The following is a 14,591-nucleotide window of genomic DNA, read 5'->3' as shown; positions in this document are numbered from 1 at the left end:
AGTTTTATTGCCAGCTCAATAGGACATCCAGTGGTTGTATGCAAATCTGATGGCTATCGCAAAAGCCTCCACAGACTTAATTTCACTTTAAGCGGGCACCTTTAGTTTACATTTAGCAGACATTTTGCCTTTAAGAGAATTGAATGAATTAGTTGATTTATCAGGAGATGATGTTTAACCGATTTGTGTGTGTGTGTGTGAAATCGCAGTAACAACAGTAATAACAGCGAGGCTGCCGAGCGAGAAGACACCAGCAGTCACAGCGGCTCGGAGAGCAGCTCCGGTTCTGACAGCGAGAGCGAGAGCAGTTCTACAGACAGCGAGACCAACGAACCGCCTCGCCCCGCCTCACCTGAGGTGACTCACCTGCACAGCTTCTCACGCACATGCAAATGAGCTCATCACGTGATTAACAAAAAACCATCAAAACGATGTACATTTATGCTTAAAACTAAAATAAATATCAGAATTGAAACTTGAATCAAGTTGCAAAATATTTTACCAATATAATGCTAACATGAGGATTTTGCTTACACTGTAAAAAACATTACTTTTCTCCATTAACAAGGACTAAAATGCTAAAATCTACACTTACAACTTAAGACATTTTTATCATAATAATAAAACAAGGTATAGCATAATAAAAAGTAGATTAGATTAAATATTCATTTTAGGTTATATATTCATATTGCTTTACAGTAAGTGTTTATTATCTCATACACAAATTGTATATGTTAATATGTGATATAGAAATGTGTATATTTAATTTATTTTCATGTGTGTTTCGCACAGCGTGAACAGCCCACAGCAAAAAATTGGCAGCTGGTCAACTGGATCAAGAAACCAGATAACAAGTTATCCCCTGCATCTCCGGTGGAGAACACCAGCACAACACCAACCAAGCCCAAAAAAGAGGGACGGGAGACCGGCTCGAGCAGGATCTATAGCGGCCCGGGTTCCAAAGACCCGACCCCCACCACCGGACGAGACCTGCGACTAAACCCTAAGGGCTCAGAGGGCGGCCAAGGCCGTAAGAAGTCCCCTGCCCAGAGAGAGGGTGGAAGTCAGGTCGGACGGCGGGTGGTGGGCAAAAAGCAGCCCAAGAACTCTGAGAAGCCACCTGTGGTGGAAGAGCCCAAGGGCGGGCTGAAAGTGGAGACCGAACCGTCGCCAGAGATCCCTTCGCACAGGGCCCGTGCGGCCAATAAGGGGCCCCGCAAACCCAACATCAAAAAGGAGCCCAAAACCTCTTCCCCTCGCCCTGCGCCGGACAAACGCAAAAGCAAAGTGCCTGGCAAGACGCAGCAGAAGTCCCGTGAGTTTGTCGAATCGGACTCGTCGTCTTCGGACTCTGAGGGCAACGAAAGCGTGCCTTCTTCTTCGCAGACGCCGAGAGAGCAATACGTGGAAAACCCGTCTGTGCTGTTCTCACCCATGCTTTCACCACTGAGCGACCCAGAAGAGAGGCTACCGCCCAGACTCCTGGTTCAGATAGAGCTCAACCTGCTTTCCAGAGTGCCCGGGAGGCTTTTCAAGGACACAGAGGTGAAAGTGGAGCGGGACTCTCCAGCGGAGGGAAAGTACTTCCAGAAGCAGCCAGGAGAAAAGGGGGCGAGCAAGCCCAAAAGGAAACACAAGGTGGGTGTCATGATGGTTGAGGAGATTCCCCCTTCCATGTAAAGCATTTTGAGTGTCCAGAAAAGCGCTATATTAATCTAACAAATGAATAATGATTACTATTATGATAGATTTGATCCAAAATCTGGTGAGAGTCTACGTAAAGCATTTTGTAATGTCACTAATGAGCTTTCGTTTAAGTTAGAATGATGCTTTAGCAAAGGTATCTCTGTAGGTTTTGACACCATTATGTCGATTTAATCACGATTATAATCAAGCAACATAAGTGTAGACTTTTCATTGATGGGAAGATTATCATTTATTTGGTGTCTTTCCCACAAATAGTACCCTTTAGGTTAAATATTCAGTGTTTTGTTTTGTTCCTTCAGAATGATGATGATGGCGTCAAGCCAGACTGTAAGAAGTCCAAGCTGGAGGGGAAGTTATATAAATCAAGCAGTAAAGAGTAAGTTTGTTTTGACTACATCCCTAATATTTGTGAAAGTTAAACGATCAAGGTATTCGCTACATTAGCTTTGTATTTAAGCTTCCTTCCAAAACCTGGAGTTTTCCTTTTAGGGTTATTTAGGCCTTACTTTTTTATGCTGTCGGAATGGACCTTTTTCACAAGCCTGTGATGATGCGTTCATCTTCCAATTTTTTTTATATTTTCATCTTTTAAAAAATATATTTACGTTTATAACACTATACTTTGTATCATTTACATAACATAGTTAACGCAAGGGTGTTTCTAAAAAGTGTCTATGGAAGTCAGGTTCATTTGACATCATTCTCTCTTTGACTGCCGTCATCAGACTCTCTTATTTATTTATTTTGTTGAAAGTAGGGAAAACACTATCGTTGAGTTTTTTTTTTTTTTTTTTGAGCAAATGAGAATACAAAAATATATTTGTGGTAGTCTTCTATTTACCGCTATAGAAGTTTACCCAACTATGACGACTTTTGCTGCTGAAAAACCCGGCAACATGAAAAAGGTCCATTGTCTGGTTTTTTTCTCGTACAAAAACAGACCATGGGTCGGCTGTGTTAAATAATGTTCCTTCTTATTTTCACCAGGTCATCTAAGCGTCCTCAAGAGAAAGAATCGGCTCCCTCTCCCTCCATCACGCTGCAGCCGACGCCCAAGCCGAGTCACAAGCGGACGCTGAGCCAGTCCTCCACCACTGTACCCAACAGCAAAGATGGCAGTAAAAGCAGCTCCAAACGGCGCAAAGGCGAAGACAAACCCACACGCAGGGATGCTAAGGTGCGTCTCATTTTGTGTATCTGCCGCACCCTTTTCTCACACAGGTTTTATTTGAACTTTCTCTGCATGGGTCTCAGTTCTTTATCTAAAGAAAGTTCACACACTGTTCTGCGGTATGCCAGCAGTGTTGACCGTCTACACCTCACGCGTAAAATTATATACGTGGAATATTAGAGGAGATTTCTGACTGTCCTCATGTCTCTGTCTAATCCATAGAGCTGAACAAAAAAGGCTTTTTGGCGATTTTAAATATGAAGATAAATTTATGACGTTTCTGCAATTTGGAAAACAACATTGAGTGATTTCAAAGGAAGTACAAAACTGGTATTATGATAAAACTATGACCGGCACCTGTTTGTATGGCTATGATTTATATTTATTTCATGACAATTTTTTAAAGATTTTCTAGAATGAATATATCACTATTTTCATGAAAAGATAATCCACCACAACTTTATAAAGAATGTTACACAGCACACCGCTCCTTATTGCCTTAAATGTGAGCATGTAAACTTGTGAATGACATGCTGTTCCTTCTTTTTATATGTTCTTTTCTTGTTTGTTTTTCAGGAGAAAAGCACAATGGAGAATCCTTCCACAGCACTAGCTCTCACCGATGGATCAAAGTCTAGATCCAAACTCCTGTTTGAGGACAGGTACTAAGACTTTGACGTTTACTCTGTGAATTCCTTTTGAAATGTTTTCTAAACAGCGGCTCCGTGACGAATGACAAGACATTTTATTTGGTGTTTTGTTACTATTTTTATTACCAGTAAATCTTCAAGCAACACTTTAGAACTTTTGCTCACGGGTTCCCCCATATGGTTGATCAGCACAATTGTCTCTTACCATTGTTGTGTTGTTACTGTATAAACCTCCTCATGGTTAGTGCAATACACGTGCATTTTTTTTATTAAGCTGAGGGAACGGGCGAATGCAGAAACGTTTGGAAACCATGTCACGGTCTTTCGCAGGCCGGGGGTGGGTGGGACAGTCGGTACCGGGGTTGTACGTATGTTGTTTTGCTTTGCTTTTTCAGTAAGCTTCTAAATGTGCTGATATGAGAAATTTTCTGCGTTGCCTGGTTTAGATGCTGTTTTAACATGTCATTGTGTTCATTTTTGAAGTCATAACAGAGAGATTGTTTTGTATATAATAACAGTCATTCTGTGTGTATAATAACAGTCACTTGCTTGTGTTCATTTCAGGGTTCATTCTGCTGATCATTACCTTCAAGAAGCAAAGAAACTGAAACACAATGCAGATGCTCTGGTGAGGGTTTGTTTAGTATCTGCTGTCCTCAACATCGATGCCAGATAATCAGTGTGATATTTCTGGGACCTCTGACCTTTTCTGTTAGTTGTCTATTGAGACTTTTTCAGACTGAAAAAGTCACGAGTCAACATAATTTAAACATCCACCCTCCGAAAGATAGTCACATTGATTGACATGTTAATGTTCCAACACAGTTTTCTTAGTAATAGTTCTTGTTGTTCTTCGATGTTTACCCCCGTCTCTAGTCAGACACAAGCAAATGCAATTATTTAAAACAGAATAGATTACTAGCACTTGTTTATAACATTCCTGTAGTGAAACATTCACATGTGTTTATGTGGCAGATCAATGTCTTGGCACCACAAAGGTCACGGGTTCCATTTCCAGGGAAACACTGACAAAAATGTACAGATTAAATGCATCGAGTTGCACTATAAGCATCTGCCAAATATTTAAATGCAAATAAGTTTTTGCTTTTATTGCAATGTACATCACATAATATACTGAGCCTTCACACATCAACACTCCATCTTTCTCCACAGATGGACAGGTTCGAGAAGGCTGTGTACTATCTTGATGCCGTGGTGTCTTTTATTGAATGTGGAAACGCCCTGGAGAAAAGTGCCCAGGAGGCAAAGTCTCCCTTCCCCATGTATGCTGAGACAGTGGAGCTCATCAAGTAAGATCTTTAAACAAATTTCATCAGTCTTCCCGTGGTAAAATGAGCATGTATTATGACTGTAGCAGAACGATATGAGACGCGTGTGTTTATTTGTGTTGTGTAGGTACACTATGAAGCTAAAGAGCTACATGGCTCCAGATGCTACCTCTGCGGATAAAAGACTAGCAGTACTGTGGTGCGTACCTCAAACGCATTCTAAACGTTGATGTAAAATGCTTGCATTGACATCTTTGTGTGATAAATATTTTTTTCAGTGATTCGCCAAGTTGAAAAAACCAGCATATGCTGGGTTAAGGTATGTTTTGATTCTGGTTTGACCAGCTTGAACCAGCTAAGGACCAGCACATGACCAGCAAACCAGCATCAAAACATACCAAACCAGCATATGTAGTTTTTTTAAATACGGTCATTTAAATGTAAACAATTTATGAAGTAAATAATTGTACCTAGGATGAAGCTCAGAAATGTAGTGTTTACACAACACTGTTTTCCACTATAACACTATAAACTATAAACACTATAAACATTTGATGCATATAGGCTATTTATTTACACAACAACTTGGTTTTGGGGACCTGACAATATTATTGTCTCTGTGACGCATTATTTACATACGTAAAACAAAATACATATAGTCTTGACAGTATTGAAGTCTGTACGGGAGAAGTTTAAAAACGCAAAGGAATTTTTTTCCATTTTTATCATGTTTTGTAAACGTGCTCTTAGTGTTACTGTATTCAGAAGCCATGACACAAAGAGCAGGTGTAAAACTATTAAGGTTCAAATATGAATAAAATAACAATTGTGAAACCTGACATAAAAGCAATTTTGAAAACTAATTTGATTAGAAATAATATTGTTAGGTATTGGAAATAACACATGCCGAGTAGGTTCATTTGTTTGACCAGTACCAAATGTAATTGATATATCTATCTGTGTCTCCTGCAGTCTGAGATGTCAGGCTTTACTTTATCTGAGGCTGTTCAAACTACGGAAAGAAAGTGCACTAAAATACTCCAAGACTCTTACTGAACACTTGAAGGTAACACTATTTGCTCATCTTTCTCATTCCAACTGCTCTCACGATGTGCAATATGAAAAACATGAAGTTAGGTTTTACCATATGATAAAATAGTGTGTTGTTTTTCAGAATTCGTTGAGTAATACCCAAGCACAATCTCCTGGAGTTGCAAAGTAAGTAGCCACTCTACACAGGTGTATACAATAACCAAACCACATGTTTTGATTCTCTTTCAAAAAGAACAGAAAATTGCTCTTATCATTTGTTGTTGAGATTAGCTGTTGATTGTAGAGATATCCTCTAACATCTTTGTGTTCTCTCTTCTGTAGTAAAACGGCTGGAATGCCATCACCGGTGTCTCCTAAGCTCTCTCCGGGCAACGCCAGCAGCTACTCTTCCAGCGTCTCCAGTCAGAGCGCAAGTTCCTCGGTCACCATCCCTCAGCGCATCCACCAGATGGCAGCCAGCTACGTTCAGGTCACCTCCAACTTCCTCTTCGCCACAGAGGTGTGGGATCAGGCCGAGCAGCTCGCCAAAGAGCAGAAAGGTGCAGTAAATAGACAGCTGTTGTGTTGCTTTTTTTAACTTTTCGGTTTCGGAAGAGAAGCAGGAAATACGTAGTCCTGTACCTATGATGTTGACACCAAAATCAGATGTGTTGATATAGTAAATATGTTATGGTATTTTGGTGTAAGGCCCCTTTTTAGAACAAGTATTTTAACAGGGCATGTTTTTAAAGGGATAAATTCTGTCATCATTTACACACCTCTGAGTTGTTCCAACTCTATATAAATTTCTTTGTTCTAATGAACACAGTGAAAGATATTTGGAAGAATGCTTATTATCAGGCATATTTTGCCTACCATTGACTACCATAGTAGGAAAATACAATGGTAGTCAAAAGTGCCCCAGAACTGTTTGCTGTCCTACTTTCTTCGAAATGTCTTCTTTTGTGTTCAGCAGAACAAAAAAGATAAGTATATTGTCCTGCGCATTTTATTTTTTGGGGGATAGATCCCTTTAATGCTCTTAATGTTTTTGGCTTGATTTAAGCTATTGCTTAGTGGCAAATGTCTATTTAGATGATTTTTTTGATTGATATTCTGAGTAAAACAGTTTTGAAGCCCCCTTTAATTTGAGGTAAAGATGTCTTTCTGCACGTAGATATAAATGACTAGATGCCTCATTCAAGTGCTCCAGGCACATAGATGCGTCCACCATCTTGGCATGGTCCACTGACATCACTCAGTTTGCTAGAGTACCGCAACACCAGGCAGCCATGGCTGTGCATTTATTTCCCGAAAAATAGGATACCCTTTCCTTGTTGTCATCTGTTAGTGTAGCAAATATATTGTTTGAGTTTACACAACAACAAATGATATGTTTTCATAAACATACACATTCAGCTTGCACATGAGTGTTGACGAACTGGATTGAGAGGGTTGCCAGATTTGTGAATCAAAATCATTCATCTCGAGCCTAATGTCCATAGTCAACAGAACTTCCATCCATCCATCCATCCATCCATCCATTTTCTACCGCTTATCCGAACTCGGGTCACGGGGAGCCTGCGCCTATCTCAGGAGTCATCGGGCATCAAGGCAGGATACACCCTGGATGGAGTGCCAACCCATCGCAGGGCACACACACTTCAACAGAACTTAACATTCATAAATAAAATCATCTTAAAATTGATGGATACAAAATCCTTCCACTCCTAACCTTTGGATAAAACAAACCGGAGCAACAGTTACAAAGGTATCTAGTTCCACAGTTAAGCTGCAGACTTGGCAACACAGACCGGCTCGCACCGTTCCAATATGGCAGACTACATACCCAGCACCCCATAGAAACAGATGTTAATGTGGCATCTAGTTATTTATATCTGTGATGTCATATTGATGTTTAGCTTTTTCTTTTCCCGTTTGTATTTGTACTTCACAGATCTAAATAAGAACACCTGCTAAATAGCTATAGGCATGTATTTTGTGACCGACTTACCATCTTGTTGTTTTTTTCCTCAGAGTTTTTTGCTGAACTGGATAAGGTTATGAGCCCGCTCATCTTCAACACCAGCAGTATGACTGAACTGGTCCGGTTCACTCGGCAGGGCCTGCACTGGCTGCGACTCGACGCCAAGCTCATACAGTAGAGCGTTCTCTGAGCGCCCTCTCTGGCCACGTGCTTATCCGTAGCCCTCTCTATGCCTACGCAAAACACTCACACACTTTATCTGCCTCAGAAATCTCTGTGACACTGTGTTCATTTATACACCAGCTTGCCAAACCTAAAAACACTCAGCGCCCACTCCTCCGGGACAGACCCTATGAATTTTCACAAGAGGAGAGTGGTCAGCGGAACATTCACACACTGCATTTTCTGCTTCATATCGTTGGCTTGTTGTTTGACAGAAAAGCCATCTTTCTCACTTCTTACTTTGCCTGTGGTTTATTTTGGTCTTTCTCTTCCCCTGATTCTTTTTCTATCTTCATTTTCTAGCTGTACGCAAACAAAATAATGATTTGGAAGTTTATAGTTTTTTATTTAAACCAAAGTACCTCCCTTTAACCAAAGGTGCTTTAAGAATGAGGTTGTCTCCTTTTATCGTTATTTTATCGTGCCTTGTATTTGATATACAGGAAACTAAGAGATACAGTATCATGAAATGCACATCTCGAAAAGTTTGACACAGGCGGGAGTTGAGGCATTTTGCAGGGACGTATGGCCCTGGGCGGAGGTGTGGATTGCCAAAGGGTTTTACATGAAATATGAAATGAAAAGCATAATTGATATCATCAAGTCATATTGGCTATGCTGAACGATCAAATGTTTTTTTCCTTGATGGTAATTCCGTCTTGTTTCATACGAGACCAATAGGCTGTAAAGCACCATATCAAAGCATTATTATTCCTAACGTGTTTCCATTTTTTTTTTCACCTGGCACATACACATCTTTTTTCTCATCATCATGTTTTTACCAGAAGCCAACAGGCAGTTAAATCGTTGTTACACCCTGTTGAATTTTCTATACGTCAGTACCACAGTTGCCCAGGCCATGAGTTTTTAAACGAAATGTAGCACTCGCATAGATTTTCTGGTATTAAACGCAGGAGTATTTTATAACAGTGGCTGACTCGCTCGGCCTAATAGAGATTTTATTTAGGTAACTGCAGTTCGCTTCGTTGCATTTCACTTGGCATGGATACAGGGTTGCAATACCAGATGAGAGACGTATTCTATTGTATATGAAAATATCATATTTAAATATTTAATGTGAGTCTTGAGGTTGCCTTTATAGTGTCATAGTCACCTGTGTGTTGCAGTTCTTTTAAAGAAATAAGTCACGTAAGGATATATTTATAATGCGTTCTGTCGATAATCGTGGTTTATATATGTACATATTACATTACGGGATTTTAGCGCAGACTCTCTCACGACCCATACGCATTGCTCCATGTACGTCTACTGTTGCAGAATATCGGATTGAAACCTGCGAACAATTATACAATATAACAGAAAGAGGATCAAGAGAAATACGGTTACGATCGAACCACAATGTATGAAATGCTGGAATAATGTCGTCTCTTGCACTAGAATCTGTCCTCTCATTGGCTCCCTGTTTTGTCTGTAGGGATGAACTGATTTTTCGTCTATGCAGATGTTTCTTAAAGTCTTCTTGAGTTTGTCTGTGCAGTAGCTTAAAACAAGGACTCTTACGATTTCATCAGATGAAATAATAATGTCTCGCATCTAGAGGACCTAGATTTATCGCCAGTGGGCATGGAATTGTAGTAGCCTCTTCCTTGCAGAATATTTCAGAATTGATTTCGATTGATAACAGGAGTCAAATAAGTATCTTACGGGGCAGGGATTTGTTACCTGTGCTTTTATGTAAATTAATTCAAGCACTAATGTGATTTTATGTACTGGAATAATGATTTAATGTAATTGTGTATGAATAGGGTTTGTTCAGATATTCCCATGGCCTTTATGCTTCTTGACACATGAATTTGTCGTGACAAGTCCTGTATGTTGTTTTTTTTTCATCCGTTTTTAATGTTTTTATCTTTTCTACTAGACTTCATGGTCGTGCTTTTAAAAGATTAGATTTATTAATTAAAATTGTTTCATTTTCTTGATGATATAACTTTATCCAGGGTAAGATGCTTTTCTTTTGTCCATTTGAAAAATAACACTCGCATGTTTCTATTTAAATACTAAGCTGTACAAATGTACATATTGAGTCTCTTTTAGGGTAAATTTTTACATTGGTTTAACATTTGTATTAATTGTAAATAGAATGTGAATATATTATATGCACATTTTCATTACTGTAAGTCCCCACCACCCTTTTTTTTTAGTCATTGACACTTTCAACAGAACACTGTATGTTTGTAATGTCAGTACATTTGTTTTCTTCGCAAGCTGTCATCATTGTACTGATTTAGTTTTTTGTGCTATGTGAACAAGATGTCTCATTCAGCTGATCGTGTTTTGTTGAAATAGGATGACTGTATGGAAGATCTTCCGAATACAACTTAAAAAAGCTCTCTAAACTTAATTCATGAGACCTCCCGAGAGAGGCGTTTCATAACGCTGAGCAGGTCTGGATATCAACGTAGTACTCATTTTATAATGATTTCAAAACAATCATTGGCAAAGACAGTATAGTTCTGATCAATCTAGTTTTAAAAGTATTGAGAGGAGATTGACAAAGAAAGAAATCTACGTATATATATTCGTATTATGGATGCAATATGAGCTATGATTTAAAGGTACTCTTATGAGCCTCGATTATCCAAACTTGTAATAACTTGTAATTTAAACACTTTTTGTGAAGTGAGTATTACTAATGGATTTTCTGAGTCTGTTGAACCATCTTTGTATTTTGCTGTATCGAGAATAAAATATATATGATTACGATGACGTTGTCTCTTGGTTTTGCACTGCGTTGAAACAGGTTGTGGGGTTTGATGTTTGTTTAATATGTTAGAAGTTAGCTAAAATGGGCCTCTTTTGGTTAATAGTCAAAAAGGGCCAAATTTATATGGCCATTTAATGTTTCTTTGTTTTAATGTCTGGTCTCCTGTCACTTCATACTTAGTGTTATAAATAATCATGTTTTTGTTTCACAGCAGTAAATTTGTCTTTTTAGAGGAAAACTGTAAAGTGATAAGGTAAAATACGTTATAAAATTATTAACTGAACAAACCAATGTATAAATCAATTTATATTGTTTTAAGACAAAACTGCAGAACAAATCAAATGTATATTAGGACAATATATGTATGTGTATGTTAAAAGATATTAGATCGCGCACATTTGAACAATACTTTCGCAATGAATATTTGTAAAAATATATTTGAATAACATTTAAATATTTTAATTGATTCTAAAAACAGATCAAATATTAAGAAATTATTTATGAATGGGTAGTCATTGTCTTTGTTTTTCCATTTTTACAATATGTCTGGAAATTGTACAGTGAGGAAAATAAGTATTTGAACACCCTGCTATTTTGCATGTTCTCCCACTTAGAAATCATGGAGGGGTCTGAAATTGTCATTGTACAGTTGTGTTCAAAATCATTCAACCCCCAATGCTGTAAATGGTTTTAGGGAATTTAGTGTACATTTGTAATTGTATTCAGAATGAAATCCTACAAGGACTTCTTAAAGAACCATATGCAACTAAAATGACATCAATTAGTTTTGTAATACAGTAGTAAATGTTTATTTTGTGAATTCTTCATTGACATAATTATTCAACCCCTTAAAGACTACCACTCTGAAGAACAGAGGTTCAATGAAGTGTTTTCAATCAGGTATTGAAAACACCTGTGGATATCAGGGAGCAGCAATAAAGCCTAATAAGCACCAATTAGGCAGCTTTAAAATGACTGTGATACTCAGCTCCTTCTAGACATTTACTGGTGTGGTTACAAACATGGTGAGGTCAAGAGAATGGTCCAGGAAGACAAGAGAACAGGTGATTACTCTTCACAGGAAGGGCAATGGCTATAAGAAGATTGCAAAGATGTTAAACATACCAAGAGACACCATAGGAAGCATCATTCGCAAATTCAAGGCAAAGGACACTGTTGAAACGCTACCTGGTCGTGGCAGAAAGAAGATGCTGACCTCGACTGCTGTGCGCTACCTGAAGCGTAGAGTGGAGAAAAGTCCCCGTGTGACTGCTGAGGAACTGAGAAAAGATTTGTCAGATGTGGGTATTGAAGTTTCTGCTCAGACAATACGGCGCACACTGCGTAATGAAGGCCTCCATGCCAGAACTCCCAGGCGCACCCCCTTGCTGTCCCCAAAGAATAAGAAGAGTCGAAAGCAGTATGCCAAAAGTCATGTGGACAAACCACAGAAGTTTTGGGATAGTGTTCTGTGGACTGATGAAACAAAATTAGAACTGTTTGGGCCCATGGATCAACGCTATGTTTGGAGGAGGAAGAACAAGGCCCATGAAGAAAAGAACACCTTGCCTACTGTGAAGCATGGCGGGGGGTCAATCATGCTTTGGGGCTGTTTTGCTTCTGCAGGTACTAGGAAGCTTTAGCGTGTGCAAGGTACCATGAATTCTCTTCAGTACCAGGAGATATTTTGGATGACAATGTGATGCAGTCCGTCACAAACCTGAGGCTTGGAAGACGTTGGACCTTTCAACAGGACAATGATCCCAAGCATACCTCCAAGTCCACTAGAGCATGGTTGCAGATTAAAGGCTGGAACATTTTAAAGTGGCCATCGCAGTCACCAGACTTAAATCCGATTGAGAACCTCTGGTGGGACTTAAAGAAAAGCAGTTGCAGTGCGCAAGCCTAAGAATGTGACTGAACTGGAGGCTTTTGCCCATGATGAATGGGCGAAGAGACCCGTAGATCGCTGCAAGACACTTGTGTCAAGCTATGCTTCACGTTTAAAAGCTGTTCTAACTGTAAAAGGATGTTGTACTAAGTACTAAGATTGAATGTCACTTGGGGGTTGAATAAAACTGATAATGATGTGAGCTCAGAAAAGACATTTGTGGTTATTTCATTATAAATGTTATGTTATATTTGTCTGACCTACACGTGCCTCTTTGATTTAATTGTAAGCAGGATGACTGAATGATCATAATCAATGTCAAACCGACCAAAACAATCAATTTCAGTGGGGGTTGAATAATTTTGAACACAACTGTAGGTGCATGTCCACTGTGAGAGACATAATAAAAAAAATCCATAAATCACAATGTATGATTTTTTTAAACTATTTATTTGTATGATACAGCTGCAAATAAGTATTTGAACACCTGAGAAAATCAATGTTAATATTTGCTACAGTACACTTTGTTTGCAATTACAGAGGTCAAACGTTTCCTGTAGTTTTTCACCAGGTTTGCAGACACTGCAGGAGGGATTTTGGCCCACTCCTCCACACAGATCTTCTCTAGATCAGTCAGGTTTCTAGCCTGTCGTTGAAAAACACGGCGTTTGAGCTCCCTCCAAAGATTCTCTATTGGGTTTAGGTCTGGAGACTGGCTAGGCCACACCACAACCTTGATATGCTTCTTACAGAGCCACTCCTTGGTTATCCTGGCTGTGTGCTTCGGGTCATTGTCATGTTGGAAGACCCAGCCTCGACCCATCTTCAATGCTCTGACTGAGGGAAGGAGGTTGTTCCCCAAAATCTCGCAAAACGTGGCCCGGTCATCCTCTCCGTAATACAGTGCAGTCGCCCTGTCCCATGTGCAGAAAAACACCTCCAAAGCATGATGCTACCACCCCCATGCTTCACAGAATGGATGGTGTTCTTGGGATGGTACTCATCATTCTTCTACCTCCAAACACGTTTAGTGGAATTATGACCAAAAAGTTCTATTTTGGTCTCATCTGACCACATGACTTTTTCCCATGACTCCTCTGGATCATCCAAATAGTAATTGGCAAACTTAAGACGTGCCTGGACATGTGCTGGTTTAAGCAGGGGAACCTTCCGTGCCATGCATGATTTCAAACCATGACGTCTTAGTGTATTCACAACAGTAACCTTGGAAATGGTGGTCCCAGCTCTTTTCAGGTCATTGACCAGCTCCTCCCGTGTAGTTCTGGGCTGATTTCTCACCTTTCTTAGGATCATTGAGACCCCACGAGGTGAGATCTTGCATGGAGCCCCAGTCCGAGGGAGATTGATAGTCATGTTAAGCTTCTTCAATTTTCTAATGATTGCTCCAACAGTGGACCTTTTTTCACCAAGCTGCTTGGCAACTTCCCCGTAGGCCTTTCCAGCCTTGTGGAGGTATACAATTTTTTCTCTAGTGTCTTTGGACAGCTCTTTGGTCTTGGCCATGTTAGGAGTTGGATTCTTACTGATTGAATGGGGTGGACAGGTGACTTTATGCAGCTAACGACCTCAAACAGATGCATCTAATTTAGGATAATAAATGGAGTGGAGGTGGACATTTTAAAGGCAGACTAACAGGTCTTAGTGGTTTAGAATTCTAGCTTATAGACAGTGTTCAAATACTTATTTGCAGCCGTATCATACAAATAAATAGTTAAAAAATCAAACATTGTGATTTCATGGACCCCTCCATGCAAAATAGCAGGGTGTTCAAATACTTATTTTCCTCACTGTACCTGGATACTTTACTTGTACACACGTTTTCTGACAATGCCATATTGGTTCAGGGCAAAGAAAAATAATTTTTCTGGGCTCGTACAGAAGTGTGAACTCTCT

The 14,591-nt window shown here is 39.5% G+C and overlaps 1 protein-coding gene across 1 annotated transcript in view; it reads left to right on the top strand.

The window, feature by feature from the left end:
- aff4 (AF4/FMR2 family, member 4) overlaps nt 1–10,785 on the top strand; it is a 28,616-nt gene extending 17,831 nt beyond the window's left edge. Inside the window, exons 10-21 of the mRNA XM_056731350.1 lie at nt 210–357; nt 793–1,638; nt 2,007–2,083; nt 2,695–2,884; nt 3,455–3,540; nt 4,093–4,156; nt 4,702–4,838; nt 4,945–5,016; nt 5,790–5,883; nt 5,992–6,035; nt 6,192–6,409; nt 7,887–10,785. Coding sequence (XP_056587328.1) covers nt 210–357; nt 793–1,638; nt 2,007–2,083; nt 2,695–2,884; nt 3,455–3,540; nt 4,093–4,156; nt 4,702–4,838; nt 4,945–5,016; nt 5,790–5,883; nt 5,992–6,035; nt 6,192–6,409; nt 7,887–8,014 — 2,104 coding nt within the window. The 3' untranslated portion in view covers nt 8,015–10,785. The remainder of the gene's footprint in view (nt 1–209; nt 358–792; nt 1,639–2,006; nt 2,084–2,694; nt 2,885–3,454; nt 3,541–4,092; nt 4,157–4,701; nt 4,839–4,944; nt 5,017–5,789; nt 5,884–5,991; nt 6,036–6,191; nt 6,410–7,886) is intronic.
- Nucleotides 10,786–14,591: the final 3,806 nt, after the last annotated feature.

Source organism: Triplophysa dalaica, chromosome 19 (assembly GCF_015846415.1).
Source record: "Triplophysa dalaica isolate WHDGS20190420 chromosome 19, ASM1584641v1, whole genome shotgun sequence".
NCBI lineage: Eukaryota > Metazoa > Chordata > Actinopteri > Cypriniformes > Nemacheilidae > Triplophysa > Triplophysa dalaica.
This window is presented reverse-complemented; position numbering and strand designations above follow the sequence as displayed.